Genomic DNA, 18,712 nt, shown 5'->3' on the forward strand with positions numbered 1-18,712 from the left:
CAAAAATATACAGCAAAATAATAACAAATGGTTGTCATAGAAGAATGGGACCATAGGTGTTTTTTCCATTCGCATTTGTATATTTAAAATTTTTTTTTTACAGTGAACTTTGTTCTTTATTGTTTCTTTTCCAATTATAATAGTATCTGGCAGGTGTTTTCCAGAATTTTTTTAAAAAACGTAGTTTATCAATTCCTACAGAGCACATTCTTATAGAAAGTCTAGTGAAATTTAGAGCCACATTAACACTAAATCCTAACTTGGGAGGAATGAACAAAAATATTTGGTATTTCTGCCCTGCAACATGGCATCGCTCTATCTATGTGTTTTTCCTCTCTCAAACATTGATAATTTTTTAAGTATTTCTTATTAAAGTCATTACTAGTTATTTCATATTTCTAAGTTGTATTTATAAATAAACCTAATTTTTATAATGTTCTAAATGGTTATAAGTGGTTATTGCTCTTGACTTTCTGTCTTGTACCTAATCTCATTAGTGATAGTTGTAATTCGAAATACAAATTTCTAGAGCCATTTGGTAATTTTCTGTTTAATATTTCTACTCCATTCCAGTTTCATGTTGTACTGTTTTGTCAGGAACTTCCAGAACATAACAATTATAAAGGCATCTTCATTTAAAAAAAAAAAAAAAAAAAAAGTGCCTGGAATCCTGGCCAGTGTGGCTCAGTGATTAGAGTGTTGGCCCCAGGCATGGAGGTTCGATTTCCAGTCAAGATCATGTACCTAGGCTCTAGCTGGTTTGGCTCAGTGGGTAGAGCATTAGCCTGTGGACTGAAGGGACCCAGGTTCGATTCCGGTTAAGGGCATGTACCTTGGTTGCGGGCACATCCCCAGTAGGAGGTGTGCAGGAGGCAGCTGATCGATATTTCTCTCTCATCGATGTTTCTAACTCTCTATCCCTCTCCCTTCCTCTCTCTAATGAAATCAATAAAATATATATTTAAAAAAAAGAAAGAAAGAAAAAAAAAGATCATGTACCTAGGTTGCAGGTTTGACCCTGGCTCCAGTTGGAGTGCATTCGGGAGGCAACCAATCGATGTGTCTCTCCCACATAGATGTTTCTCCTTCTCTCTTTCTCCCCCTCCCTCCCTACCTTCCACTCTCTCTAAAAATCAATGGAATAATATCCTCGGGTGAGGAATAAATAAATAAGTAAATAAATAAATAAATAAAAACTAGCAGTGCCTTGAGTATATCACTTGAGACATATTCTGTGTATAAAATCATAGGTCTAAAATTGATCCTTAAGCACATAAGCTAAGATAAATTCCAGGTGGCTGAAATCCTTAAAACCACCACAGAAAAATTAGAAACACAAAAAATATTTATCAAGTTCTGATATAAATAAATCTAAAACTTCCAGCATCGGGATAGGAAGGAGAGTTTGGAGAAAACATTTGCAAGAAATATGACAATGGTTGAGGAACTTGTAAAAACATTAGGATCAAAGCAGAGGGATAGACAAATGACATAAACAGATAATTCCAAGAGCCGCCTTACAACTAGTAAGAAGCATGGTAAAATACTATATTTTACTTCTAATAATAAAAAAATAATAACCGAAATTGTAAAAGCAGAGAGTAAACTGGTGGTCTTGGGGGTCCGAGCGGTGGGGAAATGGAGGTGCTGTTTAAGGGCACAAACTGCAACTAGTAAAAAAATAAGACCTGCAGACCTAACGCCCAGTGCAGTGACTACAGACAACAAAACCGCGTTATAAACACAACACTTGCTAAGAGACTGGCTTTTAACTGTTCCCAACCGGAGAAGAAGGAATAATTACCTGACGTGATAAAGATGTTAGCTAATGCTGCCATGGCAATCATGTTGCAATATAATGTGTCAAACCAATATGATGGACAGTAGCCTCCCTTATCCTTGGTTTTGTTTTGCATGATTTCAGTTACACAAGGTCAACCAAAGATTGAAAATATTAAATGGGAATTTTCAAAAATAAACAATCTATAAGTTTTCAATTGCGATCCATTCTGAATAGCATGAGAGATCTCGCACCGCCCTGCTCCATCCCGCCTGAGGCATGAATCATCCCTTTGTCCAGCGTCTCCAGGCTGGATGTGCTCCCTCCTGTTAGTTTAGTGGCCCTCTTGGTTATCAGATCCACTGTCTCCGTATCGCAGGTCTTATGATCGTTTTTTTTTAAAGGCAGGCTACAAAGCCAGGATTTCCAATTGTTTGCACGTGCTTTGAAGCACATCAATGTTTATTATGATTATCTCTAGAGATGGTTGTCTCTAGTGGAGTTCCAGATCATTGTTTACATTTTTGAACTTTTCAATTTTTTTATAGCATATACACATTTAACCATATCATTAGAAAAGCAAAGTATTATGGATAATGTCCTAAACAGGATCTCTTTAATGTATGCATTCATTTGCTGTTAAAAACAAAGAGTGGTCCTGCTGGGGGGGGGGGGGGGGGCGGGGGAAGGGGGGGTCGGGGGAGGCGGGGCCTAGGTGACTCAGGGCTCAGGAGGGGGTTGGGTAACTCACTCCTCAATTTCCTTCCTTCCTCTGTCTGAAGCTACAAATCCCTCCCGAAGACCAAACTCCTTTGTAAAACCTTTTGTGGCTTGTCCCCAACCAATTCTCCAGCCTTTCACCCCCAATCACATAGGTTTTCATTAATTCATTTAACCATTCATTCATTCTGCCCAGCTCCTCAGCCTGAACCCCAGTGACGGGCACTTTCCGTTCCATTCCTTAGTTGACCCTTGTTCCTCCAAAACTCAACTCAGTGGTTACCTCTCCTGGGAAGCCGTCCTGCCCTAGACACTCCACCTCCCCAGTCATATCACAGCCTCCTGCCAGGATTGCCACAGCTCCCTGTATTTTTATTTTCTAGCACTTGCCACCAATTCTCATCATGTGCCTGGGTGATTACGTTACCAACCATCTCTCTCACAGACTGTAAGTTCCTGGAGGGCAGCCCCAGAATCAGGTTTTATGTTCATCACTCGCATATCCCATGCACCTGTTAGTGTCTGGACACTCAAGAAATACTTGTTAGATGAATGAATATTTTTTCATCTGTAAAATAAGAGGAGCTCACCTAGATTTCAATCAGCAAGATTTAAAACCCTGGATTCTGGGGTCCTCCACTCTCTCCAAGGGTGGCTACCCAGAAAGTCCCGGAAACAGACATTATATCACCCTCATTGACATTAACAGTTTGATTATCCTTCCATCCCCCAAGGCTCACCGGGAGCTTCTAGGCCTTCAGAGTTTCAGAACAGGAGAGAGAAAGAGAACTCCTGGTGAGTCACCAAGGGTGATTTAGTAATTAGGAAGGTTTTTTCCAAGCTACTCCTGGAACCGCTCCCATCCCTGCAGTAACTGGATGAGAATGCATCTGGTATGAGAAAAGTACACAAAGGTTACCGTCCTCCCTCCTAGGTTTCTGCAGGTGAGGAGGTATAATAATAGAATAATAAAAAGTTCCTTCCAGGCACTGTTTTAAATGCTGTACATATAACTCACTTAAACTCTACAAGGCTATGCTGTAATAAGGTAGGTGCCATTATGGTCCCATTTCACAGATGAGGAAAGTTGGGGCACAGCAAGATTTGGAAATTTGCTCAAGGACACAAAGCTCCAGAGATCTTGCTCTCGACCACTCTATTTAAAAAGCAAATGTTGCCAAAAGAGATATTAATGACACCAATTCGATCCATTGATTCCTGCGGCACAGTGCTCCACTAGAGGAAGTAGGAGAGTGGAAGGTGGGGCTTGGCATCCCGGTGGGTCACGTGACAAGGACTGCTTTCTCGGGCTGAAGCTCAACAGCAGTGATGCTTGCGGAATGAACCCTGACAGGTTCCCTCCTCCCCCAAGAACAACAATCGCTAGTCTGTGGGGAGCTTCAGCTCTCCGCCCAGAGCTGTGGGTTTTTTGGTTTGTTTGGTGTTTTTTTTTTTAGCAGGAAGCAAGCCATGTGCATCAATTATCAGGAACTCTTGACTCCGACTGGGACCCCAAACGCACGCCCCGCTTTCACCCCGGGTGAAATGATACACATAACTTCCAAAGAACGCCTCACGGCCTGCGGCATCCCCAGTGAATAGAGTCTATTCAATAGACCGTGATCCTGGGGACAGGGGAGTGGGTGCAACCCCGCGCTAACGCATCCCAGGGATTTAATTCGCACTAAACAAATGTTTGCTGGACGTAAACAAACAAACAAACAAACAAACAAACAAGCTGAACACACTACTCAAATCTGCCAGCTCCCTCCATTCAACCCTTTAGAATACCTGGGAGGAATTAATTCATGAAGAAAACGTGTGCGATTGGTGGCACAACGAATCAGCTCCAAACTAGGGCGGCAACCGCGGCGGGACCGGCGAATGCCGTCTACAGAAAGCGGCAGGAAAGCCCTTTCCCGGCGGAGCACACACTTCTCAGGAAGCGAAACTACAAGGGCCGGAGCGAGGGTGCCGCCGCGCGGCCAGGGCGGGCTGCGGGGCGCTGCCTACCTTGAACTCCGCGGAAAGTTGGGGCGTGTATTCGCGCGTCCAGAGCGCGCGCACCAGCGCCGCCAGGTGCTCGGTGACCTCCGCGCGGCCCGGGGCGGCCCGGTAGCGCCCGAGCGCCAGGAACTCGGCCAGCAGGTCGGTGTTGCTGAGACACTGCACCACGGCGTTCATGAAACAGGTGTTGCCGTGGTTCTTCAAACCCAGCGCGCCCGGGGGCCGCGCCCCGTCGCCGGCGTGGAGCTGGGGTAGAGGTCCGGGCGGGCGGTTCTCCTCGGGGCTCCCGGGCGCGGCTGGAGCCGGGGCCGGGGCGCAGGCAAAGCCCCCCTCACCGTCGCCATCGCAGTGTCGCGGCTGGGGCTGGGGCTGGGGCTCAGACCGGGGCGGCGAGTCCTCGGGGCGGGAGCGACTGCCCAGCGCCAGCAGGAAGCGGCTGAGCAGGCGGCGCAAGGAGCGGCGGCGGCGGGGCCGGGGCGCGGGCGGCCCCCCTCCTGCCGCGCCCCCCGGGCCCTGCTCCATGGCTCCGGTCCGTGCGCCTCCCCGAGCGTGCGCCGGGCCCCAAGCGCACCCGCGGCTAACAGGCCCTTACAGCCCCGAACCGGTGCCGGGGCGCAGGCTACCTGCCGGCCAGGTGTGTGCAGCCTGGGCGGAGGCGGAGCCAGGGCGGGGCCAGCCCACCCCGCCCCGCGCGGGAATCCGGCCGCAGGTTCCGCCCCGGGGCAGCGCCGGGCCAGCCTCCTCCGCCCCCGCGGCGCGGACTAGTAATGAGACACTGGGAGTCACCGAGTTCACGTCCCTCCCTCCCTCACCTATTATAAACCACCAGACCTGAATTTAACCTCCGCCTCGTCCCCCTCCGGGCGGTCCAGCTGTGGAATAAGAGGAATGATACGTTTGAAAGCGCCTCGTAAATTGCAAAGCCCTGGCCAGTTCTAAGTGTCTTGTCATTAGGTCCAGGTGAGCACGTTGCAAAGGGAACAGAAGACTCCCCAAAGGGCAGGCTCTGGCGCGGTGAGAGGCGCGCAGTTGGAACTGTGAAGGGACGGGGAGCGCTTTTGTGCATCGCGGGTTCCCCCACAGGCTCAGGTGTGTGCGTGCACGTGGCGCCACTCCTTCCAGTCTGTCTGCGGGGTGCGGGAGGCAGAGCCTTTCCCCGGACGGCCCGGGCCCCCCCCCCCCCCCGCCCCCGCCCCGCCCTAGGACCGGAACTGGGAGTCGCGTGTTGCCCTGCGTGAAATTACCCAGATGGGTATGGTTTGCTTTTTTTAAACTACAGACTAGGTTAGAATCATTTTCCAAAAACTTACGAGATTTGGTCATTTGTTTTAACTCGTGGAGAAACGGACTCGGGTTAACACAATATACCGAGGTCACCAAACCCATAGATAGAACAAATGGAACTCGGCCTGGGCCTGCGGACTGCTAACCCCACGGGCTGGCTCTTTCCAACCTCCGTGCTGTGCAGTATTTGCTTAACAGGAAGTTTTCTGGGTCTCAGACATTCCACCTATGCGCTCACCTGCTCATTCCTTGACGCCTAATCCTTGCTAAATTGTTGCCCAATCAGAATTCACTGGGCCTTGCCCTGCCCTTGATTCCCTGGGTAACTGCGGGACTCCACTCTATCCTGTAACGGTCAGGTTTATAATTAATCGGGCAAAGTCTTGCAAAATGAATTTCTCATGGGTCTAGCTCTAAGAGAGATCAGTCGTATGCATTATTACATCAACACCCTGAAATGTTACTTATTTGATAAGTGAAAATCATTGATTAAATATCCTCCTTGATATATCAAATAGGCAGCAGCGAATCACTGAATGCAAAAAAAAAAAAAAAAGAGCATTGGTTAAGGATAAAGAATGTGCTAAGAACAAAAGACTGTGCTGTGCATTGGGGACTCTGTGTTTCCGGAAAACAATGTTTACCCTCGCTGGGAAAGAATACCCAGTTGGATGATCAATACATGAGATCCAGTCCCTCCCTCGCCCTTCTGATGGTGAGCACAGAAGAAAGATTTTATGGCCAACTCCAAAAAAGCACCTATGAAATGTCATCCTTGATAACCACCCCAAGATCCTCAACAACACAGTTTCTTGGAGAAATTCCTGTAATTCACGTTTACCTCTCTATGTGTCCAGAATTCTGCTTTAATACACTATTTCACTTAATCCTCACAGTAACCTTTGGAACAGGATTTTATTCTTGAATTACAAAAGAGAAAACAGTGGCTCAGAGAATAAAAACTAAAAACAAAACAAAAAACTACCCAAGATTCAAATTCAAAGTCTTGCCCGTGCAGCTTGACCAGTGAAATGCTGATTAAGAAGGTGAGCTCGCCTCCTTATTTTGAGAGACATCAGCAAAGCCATCTGTGGATGGAGCAGAGGAAGGGCTGTGGGCTTCGCAGAGTCCTAGAAAAGAGACTTTTACAGGAAACCAACCACTGGAAGTTTATTCATAATACAAACCTTTAATTACAGCTTGGACAAATTATCCTTGGACGCATTTCCATTTTAATGTACAGTTTAAGAATGTCTCATGCATTCTATAAAGGGAAGGAGAAACTTAGAGAGGAAATATTTTGAAACTTATAGGTAACACAAAAAACACAGACGTGTGAAATCAAAACCAGGGAGTTATCTAAGCGCCACGGCCACCAGAACTGTGTGCGATGCTGAGTCAGCTCTCCCAGCTTCAGGTGGTAAACGGGCACTTCCACCGGAGGATGGCTCCGTCGGCACTGACACTGATGATGTACTGATTCCCGGGGCTTATCCGAAGGCGCGTGATGGTGCCACTGTGTCCAACCCCAACGTGAGTCACTTCACCCTCATTATAATCCCAAACTTTGACCATGTGGTCCTTTCCACCTGCAAAACACATTTATATGGCATGGCTATCATAGAATGCAGAGAAGCAGCCCTGATCTCAAAGAACTGGACCATCTTCAACACATTCCCCCTGGGTCAACTTCAAGAAAGAAAAACCTGTCTTTATAGTAACTCTTCCTTGGTTATAAAAGTCTAGGTCAGTGGTCGGCAAACCGCGGCTCGAGAGCCCCTTGAGTGTGGCTCTTCCACAAAATACCACGTGTGGGCGCGCACGTACAGTGCGATTGAAACTTCGTGGCCCAGAAGTCGGTTTTCGGAAAAGAGATAGACGAAACAGGTATACATGATGCGTGTGGATGGGAGACGAGTGTGGATGGGAGAGTTGGAAGGGGTCGACCTCAGCGAACGTACCTCAATCAGATTGAGGACGTTTTTAGCAAAGGCCAGCTTAGAAGTCCTCTAATTTAAGTTAATAACAATGTACCTACCTATATAGTTTAAGTTGAAAAAATTTGGCTCTCAAAAGAAATTTCAATCGTTGTACTGTTGATATTTGGCTCTGTTGACTCATGAGTTTGCCGACCACTGGTCGAGGTCGTCTGTTGTAGTAAATTTGGGGGGGGGGGGGGGAATGCAAAGCGGTGACATCACCCTTGGTCCCACCACCCAGAAATAACCACTAATAGCACCTTGGTTTCGTTCCTTCCAGTCTTTTCTCCGTGGTCTGCGGGTACACATTTACGTTTGTGTACGTGACAGGGGTCACACCACGCCTGGTTTTATATATTGTTTTCCGTAAATGTGTTTATGAAACTGTAATCCACTTGGGACTTTTAATGTCCCAAAGAACCAGAGAGCCTGGCAGGAAATGATATTGATGTTGTTCCAATAGGCATGTCGGGTGGTAAATGCCCCCTGGAAGTACCGACTTCAAAGCCTGGCATTGAAGACTTCAGCGGGAGAGAACAGAACAAGGCCCAGTGGACAGCCCGGGCCACTTAAAGTCCCATTTCCATCATGAAGGCCCACCACAAACAAAGCCAGCCATGCAAGGCTTCGCTTTTCTTTGTGCCCCCAAGGCTCCTGGGCAAACGTTTCCTCTCACTGAAATGGGACTTTTGCGTTTTTATTTTCCAACCTCACTGGCTGCAGGGCTCAGGCCTGAATCGAACCATGTTGCCCTTTGGACCCTTCCGTGGTCCCTTCCAGTCGCCTCCTGCCTGGGAGCTCCATGTTCCTGCCCAAGTCAGTCAGGCCTGGTGTTCTTGTGTGACCCGGGGACTGACCTGTGACAAAGTGCACTCCATCCACGGAGATGTCCATCCCGTTGATGGACCCCGACGAGGAGCCTTCCAGCTCTCTGATGACTGACCCGTCATAGACTTCCCAGTAGCCAATCTGGAATTGGGAGAGAAGCGTTAGGCAGAATTCGGCTCAGGGGAATCATCCACATCCACGCGCAGGCTAAGGGAAGGTGGCTCTGCTTTCCATAGAAGGCTCTACTTTATATAGCAGGATGCCATGTGGGCTGAGATTATAAATAGGCTCAAGCAGGGGGTGGAGAAATCACGTTCACATTTTTAGTATTGGTTTTTAAATGTGCATTCTATTTAGAGAGCTGTCGATAGGCTGGAAACCCGGATTGCGACAGAAGTGCTTTTGATCAGACAAAGCAGATTGAGTCTGAACTCAGCTGTAAAGGAAAAGGCACCGGCCACCTCCCGCACTTCCCCACTTCCGCTCACAGCAGGCTCGGGAGCGCCGGGCCTGGGGGAAGGGAAGCGTTTCCTTCCTTCAGCGGGGGACGGGGAGCCCAGCCAGCCGTCCAGAAAGTCCTGGAGACCCCACCCTTAGTCCCAACTTTCTGTTCTGCCTCAAAGCATTTAAGCTTTCCACAGGGCAGGGTTTTAAAGACAAACCGTTACTATCAGTCCCTCCTGGGGAGGGAAACTAGTATAGGGGTGGGATGGAGGGATGGGAGAAACAGGAGCTCAAGGAGAGAAATTTTTCTCTAAATAGACAGATTTTTACTTTTTGAACTTTGAAACATAAATGTACAGCCTATTCGAAACTCCAATGTCCTTCTAAACCAGCGGTTCTCAACCTGCGGGTCGCGACCCCTTTGGCGGTCGAACGACCCTTTCACAGGGGTCTCCTAAGACCATCCTGCATATCAGATATTTATATTATGATTCATAACAGTAGCAACATTACAGTTATGAAGCAGCAACAAAAATAATTGTATGGTTGGGTCACAACAGGAGGAACTGTATTTAAAGGGCCAGAAGGTTGAGAACCGCTGTGAGCCCTTGACTAGGGATCAGGAGTGTGAACTTGGTTTCCTGTTGATGGAAACTCTGTGTTCCCGTCATTATGCCAGGAACCGGTATTCCTCTGAATCTAACTAGAAATGGTGCAGGAGAGATATATCTGGCTGTATAATTTCATCTGATGTCTGATCACTTTAAATAAAATTCTGCCTTCACAGGCAAAGCATGCAGAACTAGAAAAGCACGCCAAGAATCCTTGTTCTCAGGAAGCACACCCCTACAAGGCCTTTGTTCTTCATGACCAGCTTTCCCGGCCAAAGAGGTCCGAGCGGGCCTCCCCTGAGAGTTCCAGCAGGCCTCAGGCTTTCCTGGATACCCCCCACCTGGGACGGTCTTCCCCAGATCTGAGCGTGGCTGAGTCCTTTTGTCACGCGGGCCTCTCAGCTCAAATGTCACCTCTTCAAGGAGGCCTTCACTGACCCCCTCGCTGAAGCAGCTTCCTTCCTCCCAGCCAGTATCATAGAACCCGTTCTATTTTCTTTCCCTATAACGTGTTCTGTTTTCTTTTCCTGTAACTTGTCCTGTTTTCTTTTTAGCTCTTTCACCGTCTCATATCCATCCTGTTCACTTATTACTCGGTGCTTATTCATATGTTCGTTTACATGTGTGCCGTCCAATTCCATCCCCTCCTGCCCCAAATAAACATATAAAATAAGTAAGTGGCATGACAGCAGGGACACTGTCATGTCCCCAGCACTCAGAATAGTTTCACAAATTTATGATTTATAAATTCTGGTAAAAATTCTAATAAGAGGGAAATAGACTGTTCATATACTAAAACCTAAAATATAGTAGTAAATATCACACTAATTTAGAAACCTAAGGAAACATATATCAAAGCATTTATAGTGACATTGTGCTACGCTCCCTACTATCCACCCCACCCCAGTCCCAAGAGGAAGCCCACATAGACCACAAGTCAAACAGGGTGTTAGAGGATGGGAGGCATAAGCCAGTTTGGGCCAATGAGACACAAATAACAAGTCCTGGATGGGCCAGGCAGCATTTCTTGGGTTTTTATGAAGAAGTATCTTTGGGCAGTGGTCCCCAATCACCTGGGAAACTTAAACAGGTAAAAACCCCACTGCTAGAGTCTAATCTGGGTGGTGTGGGATGGGAGAGGCACCTTTGGTATTGTTTTCCCTACAGTCTTGTTATACTTTTAACTCATCAACTCTCTCTGTGGCTAGGAAAAGATAAACATGCAACCCTCTCCCTCTTCAGTGATCTCAAAGTCTGAATTAGAAGAATCCAACTCCATTCATTAGATGTGCAGATCTGATAGGATCTGATTTGGCCAGCAGGGTGGATGGCACCCCAGCATCCTTGCCCCTCCATGTGCCTCTCCGCTGAAGCCTCTTCTCCTGGGAGAAATGTCCCCCCAAAAAGGGCCAATCTTCACCCGAGGACATGTACTCTCCAACTTAAAAGATTTTTAACATATTGATGAAGCGGAGTGATGAGAGGAGATGAGGAGCTCTAGTGCCATTCCATTTGAACTTTGTCAAAGCGACAACTGGTTTGGGCACAGCAATTCCTTTCCGGCCTCAGAAACTTCCTAATAATAGAAACCAATATCTATGGAGTATCCCCCCTCGCGCAGGCACCCTGCTATTCGCAGTATATGCGAGTGTGGCTTTAATCTTCACAGAAACTCTATGAGGTTGGTGGCACCATCATGTCCGTTTTACAGATGAGGAAGTGATGGTACCAAAAGATGACATAGCACGTCCCAAGAGACACGCTGATCCACAGCAAAGACCATCCTTTGCACTGGCATGTCCAGAGCCTGCACCCTCAGCCACAACACTTTGCTTTTCTCTCGTACCAGAAAGATCTCAACTCCTGCTAGGAGTGCTTACCTTCCTGTCTGTCCCACTGGTGATGATCTGGAACTCTTCGGGGTGGTAACAAACGCACCTGAACAAGGTATTGGCCAGGATCATCTGACTCCTCCTAAGACGTCTGAAGCATAGATTCAAAAGCTGTAAAACTCGACTACTTTCTCTCCCTTGGAAAACGTATTTGCTGTTCAAACTGGATTTGGCGCAAGCTTGGATTAGGGTTGGTTCATTCATTCCAAACAGACGTCCTGTGACTCTGCCCACGCCCCTTCCACATCTCCCCACTGCACCGATGGGGCAGTCAGAGGTTAGGGGGGAAGGGGGAAGAGGGGAGGGGATTCCCTAAGGACAAAGCCCAGGACTAAATGGGATGCCTCGAGTTCCAGTGAGAAGGAAGCAGGAGGCTGAACTGGGAGTCCGCCTGCTGTCTTCCACACCCTGCACTTGACTCCTGAGGCCCCGCTTCCCAGTGAGGGGCTCTACAAGCTGAGTGCAAAGTGCGGGGGAAAAGGCTTTCAGAACCGGAGGTTGTTGGGCCTTACCTGCGGGACTTGGACTCAGTAGGTTGGGATAAAGCCCACAGATCTGCATTTTTAACCAGCACCCCAATGGACTCTAAAGTAGTTTGAGAACCACTGCTTTAGGTACTGTACCCAAAATATGTAAATGAGCTTCACCTTCCACAGGTGAGGTGGCTGGGTGGCCGTCTCACAGGCCAGGCTCCACTGGGTAAAATAATGTCCCTTCTGCACAGTTTCTTCTCATTATGGGAGTTTCCAAACATGGTATCTGAACTGAGCATTTTCAAAGATTTGAGCACAAGTTAACCAAATATTCCTGCTACAAAGCAAGGAGACTTAAAGCTCGGAAGTGGTCGCCAACCATCCATGGAAACAAGCGTAGACATGGCCTCCTAGTTACATGTTGCCCAGTGGGAAGTGCAGGTGAAGGCAACACGTCCCCCAGTGTGGCCCTGGGGCCAGCACCGGGGGCCTCATTTGGGAGCTTTTACAAATGTGAGATCTCAGATGATACTCTAGTGAAACAAAATCCACATTTTAACAAGATCCCCAGGTGATGTGTACATATATCAAAGTTAGAGACGCACAGAACCCAAAGACAGAGGTGTGCTTTGGTTTTTGTTTTATAATGTATTAAATAACAAGCGTCCTGCCTTTGCCTTTAGTTGCCATTCTCTTCTCTCCAAACAAGAAAATTTTATATTCTTTTGCTATATGTATGTGTCTGTCTATCTATCTTTTCCTCTATACTCAAGTCTCTCTCATGCAGTTATACACAAAGGTGAGGCATCTTTTTCGTGGTAGAGGGGTGCGTGGCAGGAGGAGGTGTTGGTGGAACAGGGTCTAAGCCTCAAAAGAAACACAGGAAAAAATGCTTATCGTCCAAAAATATCCTTGAAAATACTTTGAATTACTCCAACACTAAAGTGTACATGCTTTGGTCTTGTATAGGGAGACCCTGAGAATGAGGCCAACTGAGGGCAGGGCAATTCGCCACTCCCCTACTCCCACCCCAAGGCAGGCTCATTCTGGGCTTGACTGGACTTCATGGAGTGACCAGAGGAACTGCCCGCATTGCCCCAAGTTATTTCCCTTCTCCCTCTGGGGGAATACTTCAGAGCTGAGTTAGTGTGAGTTAAATCACGCTTCGCTGTGTGTATCCAGAAAGCGACTGCCCTACCTGTCCAGAAACCTCACACCCAGCTCCTCCTGAAAACTATTCCATTTCTACCAGCATCCATGACCAGCCATAGAGATAAAGGGCCTCTGGTGAACATCGCTCTATTGCTGCCTTAAGTAAGATGTCTACACTTCGTTTGAATCTTCTTTCAAGCTCCACCGAACGATGGCCTTGTTGGGTTTGTAAGTGCCGCTCCGTCCTCCCCATCACAGGTACCTACACAAGGTCCCAAATGATGCAAGTGCCATCCGTGCTGGCTGTGACGCACTCCTCGTCGTTGCTCTTCACCCGAATGCAGGACACGGAGGACTTGTGCTCCTTCAGGGCCTCCTCCAGCTTCTGCGTCTGGCAGCCTATCTGCCACACCCTCACCTGAAAGCCACAAAGCACAGGCTCTCAATACACACCTGGGCTTTCGAAGGGATAAGATAACTTCCGAGAGCTTTCCCACCCCTGCTCTGCTTGTCTTCTTCTCCCCTCAGCTGAGTGGGGTGGGAGTGCGGAGTTGTAGGCCAAGAAGATTCTTCCACGGAGCCAGGAAAATGCTCCTAATGAGCTTGCACCTACTTCTACCATCGGGGCCGAGAAATTTATTCAATTCCTGCTACTACAAACAACAATGCAAGGGCTGCTGCTAACCCAAGTTAAAGACTATCGCTACTCATTTCTTCTGAGCTTTGCTCTCAAATGTCTGGTGCCGGGAAATCTCATGGGTACTCAGAGCCATATTTAAATTTTCACATCAGCTGCTCCATTTTAACCATTTAAAAATCCATGGGTCTCCACTCCATCAAGGCCAATACCCACTTTAAAAAGAATTTTTATTTTAGAGAGAAAGGAAGGGAGAGGGAGAGAGAGATAGAAATATTGATGGGAGAGAGAAACATTGATTGGCTGCCTCCTGCACGCCCCCTATTGGGGGGGTCGAGCCTGCAACTGGGCCATGTGCCCTGACTAGGAATCAAACCAGTGACCTCTTGGTGCCTTAGTGCATGGGTCTCTGCCCAACCACTGACCCACACTGGCTGGGCCCCACTTTTTATTTTTTTAAAAAAACTTTATTAATACCTCTTTGCTATCCTGAAACTCATAGGTAATACAACTACCTACATACTAATTTTCAAAATAGTCCATATGAGGCCCTAACTGTAATAAAAAAGGAAGGTGATTTAGTTATTATTGTATGTCCAGTAATGGATAAGTGGTCTGTTACAACTGCACCTGAAAACATAATAATATAGTCAGATGTTTATGTCTTCTTATGATGAATACATTTCATGTAAGAAAAATGAGAAGAGCAGAAACTATTTTGTGTAAGTAATATAAGAATGAAGGAACAATAGTCTAGGTGGACATGTCTAAAAGCTGGTGTTAGGATAAGTAAGTTGTTTGTACCTGATGAGAGGAAAGTAACCTAAATGAAGAAAAACATTCTAAACCACTTTCTCAGTAAAGAAAATTAGGAAGCATGAGGTATTCCAAATGAGCTGGGCCATATGTTTTTTTTACGGAGTCCAAGTAATATCCCTAGGTTAAGATATGGGATGGGATAATGACTTTTGCCAAAGAAAACAAATCTCCAATCTTGAAATCCCACTACATGCGGAGGCACACATGTGGTCTCTTTCTACCTAGTATGTTGTGGGCCCTGACCAAACAGCCCCAGGACCAGAACTTTGGAGGTACCGGGCACCAGCCCTTGAGTTGTGGGGTTGCAGGGGTGGTTGGGGTATGCTTAGGGGGAAGGGGATACAGTGTGTGTGTATGGGGGGGGGGCGTTGGGGCCTTCACAACTCAGGCAATGGCCATTTACCGGTGAAAATGGAACTGCTTGAGTATTTCAGCAACTACTGCATTCATGTCAGTGCACACCTGCTGGCCAGCAGCCCTGGTCTGTAGTACTTCCCAAGACCCTGAAGACTGTTTTTTTGGAAGGGAAGTTCTGAAATAGCTGTGGGGAATGGCAGGAAAAGTTGACATTGTCAGAAGATTGCTGAGCAGGGCAATGACTGTAATGTGTCATTTCCTCCCGCAGCTCTCAGCTCAGCTTCAGGCACCTTGAATGCAGATGGTCTGGTCCAAGCCAAGTCTTAGGCATCAGCAGGGCAGATGCCGCAAATGGCTGAGGGAGCAAGCAAGGAAGCAGCGTGTGAAGGGAGTCAAGCCATGAGGGTGGTGACAGGCAGAGCCCAGAGATTGTCCAGGGCTGGGTGTGTCTCTAGAGCACCTGAAAAGTGGCTGGTGCAGGTGGAGATGTGCTCTGGGTGAATATACACACCAGAATTTGAAGACTTGGTACAAATAGAGTGTGAAATAGCTCACTGACAGGAGCACTGTTATCTTCGCATTACCACAGGGAACTGAAGCACAGAGAGGTTAAAGAACACACCCCAGTTCTCACCGCTGGGCTGGGATGGGGTGGAAGTGAAATCTGAGCCCAGGCAGCATGACACCAGCCCCTAAATGCTCAGCCACTCATCTGGCCCAAACTCTGCTAAAGGCTGCATCAACATGCAGTGTCTTTCTTCTCGCTGATGTCATTCCTGTGGTAGCATGGAGAAAAGGAAGGCAAAGAAAATGTCCCCTGTCCAGGAAGGGAAGGCTGTGGGATAGGAAACCAGCTGGGGAGTAAGGGAGGGAGACACGAAGATGAAGGTCTGAGTGAGGGATGCTGTAGGCTCCTCAGAATGATGGAAGGAAGAGGGCGAGTGTAATCATTTCAAAACGATGGTCAAAACATCTGGGCAGTTTAAAGAATGGATTCTAAAAATAGCAACTCCTTTAAAAGATAAGATAAAGCCCTGACTGGGTGGCTCAGCTAGCTGGAGAGTCATCCTGTACACCAAAAGTTTGCAGGTTCCATTCCCAGTCAGGGCACATACCTAGGTTGCTGTTCCCTCCCAGGTTGGGGTACAAAAAGGAGGCAACCGATGGATGTTTCTCTCTAACATCAGTTTCTCACTCTTCTGCTCCCTTCCTCACTCTCTCTCTCTCAAATCAATGAACATACCTTTGGGTGAGGATAAAATAAAGATAAATAAATAAATAAGTACATAAAGGATAAGATAAAGACAATTCATGTAACTATGGTCTTTGAAGGGAGGGAACAAGCATGTATTCCAAAACTCAGGCAAAACATAACTTGGATTCATAGTTCAATTCCATACAGAACACTTTCATGTCTGTATCTTAAATGTCCTTTCTGTGAACAAATGTATATGAGGATTTATATTATTTGAATTTATGGTGTAGTTTAGGGTTTCGTCACAATTTTAATTTGGGCCTGCCTGACTTGTAGAGCAGATTAAAAAAAAAAAAAATCAAACAATGAGGCAGTCGCACTAAATTGAGGGCTATTTTTAAAAAGACTCTACCTCTCCTTCCCCACCGCCGCTGATGATCCTTTTACAGTCGCTGGTGGTAGCGATGGCCGTCACGCCGATCCTGTGGGCATTGTTAATGGCATACATTAAGCGGCCTGTCTCTGGGGCGAAGGCTCGGATTTTACCGTCATTCCAGGCTGTCATGAAAGGAAAACAAAAGGCAGGCAAGATCAGTATATCATACTCTCTCTGCAGACTGTTGCTGTCCGAAATCATAAGGGAAACTCAGGATTGGGGAGCAGTGGTGGTGATGGAGGAAATAGGCCAGTCCCCCACCAATTGCCAGGAATCCTATCACCTTTTCCCCTGACTCCCCAAACTGGTCACACCTGGCTGAGGGAAATGAGTGGCCTTAGTTGAATCTGCCTCCATGTACACCCTACTTCAATGGAGAGAAGTTGGAGTGGGGAGGAAGGAAGGAGACCAGCTCCTACTCTCCCATGAGCTGCAAAACTTGTTATATTCAACTAGCTGTTGGATATAGCTCCTGGGCTGTATAATTTAGCATCCCCAAATAAATGTTGGCTTCTCACCCCTCCCCACATCTTTAAACCCTGATGCGCTTTCCTCCACTCCCACCATCTTCTGCATCTCAATAAAACTTGCCACTCAAGAACTCAAGCCAAGAACTTCAGAGTCATTCCTGATTCCTCACTATTCCATCCACCCAACATCTAACCCATTGGCAAGTCCCATCAGCTCTACAGTTAAACACCCTGAATCTGAACTCATCCTCTGGGACCATCTGCACCTAAGCCATCAGCACCTCTCTCCTGGGCTTCTTCCCTGGCCTCAGCCTCTTGCTCTCCTAGAACCAATGATTTATGCAGGGGTCAGGGTGAGCCTCTTCAAACCATGTTACCTCCTGGATCAAGAACTTTGAAGACATTCAACCTCCTCTCCTACCACTCTCCCTGAACGCTGACCCCAACATTACCTACTAAGATCCAGACACACTGGTCATATTTCTAGTCCTCAAGTACATCCAAGCTATTTCCCACTTCAAGGTCTTTGTTCTTGCTGTCCCCTCTGCCTGGAATGTTCTTCCCCCGCATCTTTACATGGCTGGCTCCTTCCCATCATCTTTAGTGTCACCTCTTGACCTTAGCAATGTTAAATAGGATGCTCTGGGCAGATCTCATTTCATCAAAAACTTGAGGAAGTGAGGGGGAGAAGAATGGAGTCATGGGCCTATCTGGGGAAGAAACATTCCAGGCAGACTGGACAGCTAGACCAAAGATCTTATATGCAGTGTGTGTGAAGAACAGCAAAGAAACAAGTACGGCTAGTGGTGGTGACTGGGAAGGGACAAAGTCAGAGATAAGAAGGTGAAGGTTGGGGAGGTGAGAAGGTCATGTAGGGCCTTGTAGGCAATTTCAGGGACTTTGTACCTTATTCTATAAAAGTAAAATACCTTTGAAGCCTAGACATGGCATGACTAGACATGGCATCTGACTTTAACTTTAAAAGCAGATTTCTGGCTTCTGTGCTGAGAATAGACTGAGGGAGAAGGGTGGTGGGCAGGGGCAGAAGTAGGCAGACCTGGTGGGAAGCTACTAGGGTTAACCTAGGAGAGAGATGATGGGGACTGAGACAAGGGTGAAAATGATGAGAAGTGATGGAATCTTGGATATACTCTGAAGGAGGAATCACTAGGGGCAAATTAATATGGGGTATAAGAGAAAGAGGAGGTGATGATGACCTGGATGTTTGTTAGCTTGGAGTGTAATGTAAGCCAGGAACTCCTGGTGGCCTCTGTGTGGAGAAAGAACATGCCCAAGGGAGAGGCCAACATGGAGGCAGCAGAGCCGAGAAAAGAGGGATGAGATGGGTTTCTGATGTCACTACTTTACTAGCTACACCTAAAGACCCACTTCACTCTTCACTGATATCAACCACTGAGTCTACTTTTTGACGACTGAGGAAAATTTTACATGGATTAAAATAATAAGATATTAAGAAATTATTATTTTATAGGAAAATATTATTTTTAGAGATGTATACTGAAATATTTATAAATGGAATATTGTTATCCCTATAATTTATGTTAAAACTAGAGGCCCGGTGCACGAAATTCATGCATGGGTAGGGTCCCTTGGCCTGGCTGGTGATC

At 47.1% G+C, this 18,712-nt stretch overlaps 2 protein-coding genes across 4 annotated transcripts in view; both read right to left on the reverse strand.

Annotated features, from left to right (window-relative positions):
• The window catches only part of USP43 (ubiquitin specific peptidase 43), a 55,356-nt gene extending 50,327 nt beyond the window's left edge, over nt 1-5,029 (reverse strand). For all 3 annotated transcript variants that reach the window (XM_070393794.1, XM_070393793.1, XM_070393792.1), the window contains exon 1: nt 4,514-5,029. In XM_070393794.1, the coding sequence (XP_070249895.1) occupies nt 4,514-5,029 (516 nt within the window). The remainder of the gene's footprint in view (nt 1-4,513) is intronic.
• A 1,694-nt stretch (nt 5,030-6,723) lies between these two features.
• CFAP52 (cilia and flagella associated protein 52) overlaps nt 6,724-18,712 on the reverse strand; it is a 36,128-nt gene continuing 24,139 nt past the window's right edge. The window contains exons 10-14 of the mRNA XM_070393169.1: nt 16,591-16,736; nt 13,437-13,588; nt 11,534-11,636; nt 8,628-8,739; nt 6,724-7,380 (exon numbers count right to left, since the gene is read on the reverse strand). Of these exons, the coding sequence (XP_070249270.1) occupies nt 7,205-7,380; nt 8,628-8,739; nt 11,534-11,636; nt 13,437-13,588; nt 16,591-16,736 (689 nt within the window). The 3' untranslated portion in view covers nt 6,724-7,204. The remainder of the gene's footprint in view (nt 7,381-8,627; nt 8,740-11,533; nt 11,637-13,436; nt 13,589-16,590; nt 16,737-18,712) is intronic.

Source organism: Myotis yumanensis, unplaced genomic scaffold, assembly GCF_028538775.1.
Source record: "Myotis yumanensis isolate MYYU_CA2020_CCGP unplaced genomic scaffold, mMyoYum1.0.hap1 SCAF_16, whole genome shotgun sequence".
NCBI classification, from domain to species: domain Eukaryota; kingdom Metazoa; phylum Chordata; class Mammalia; order Chiroptera; family Vespertilionidae; genus Myotis; species Myotis yumanensis.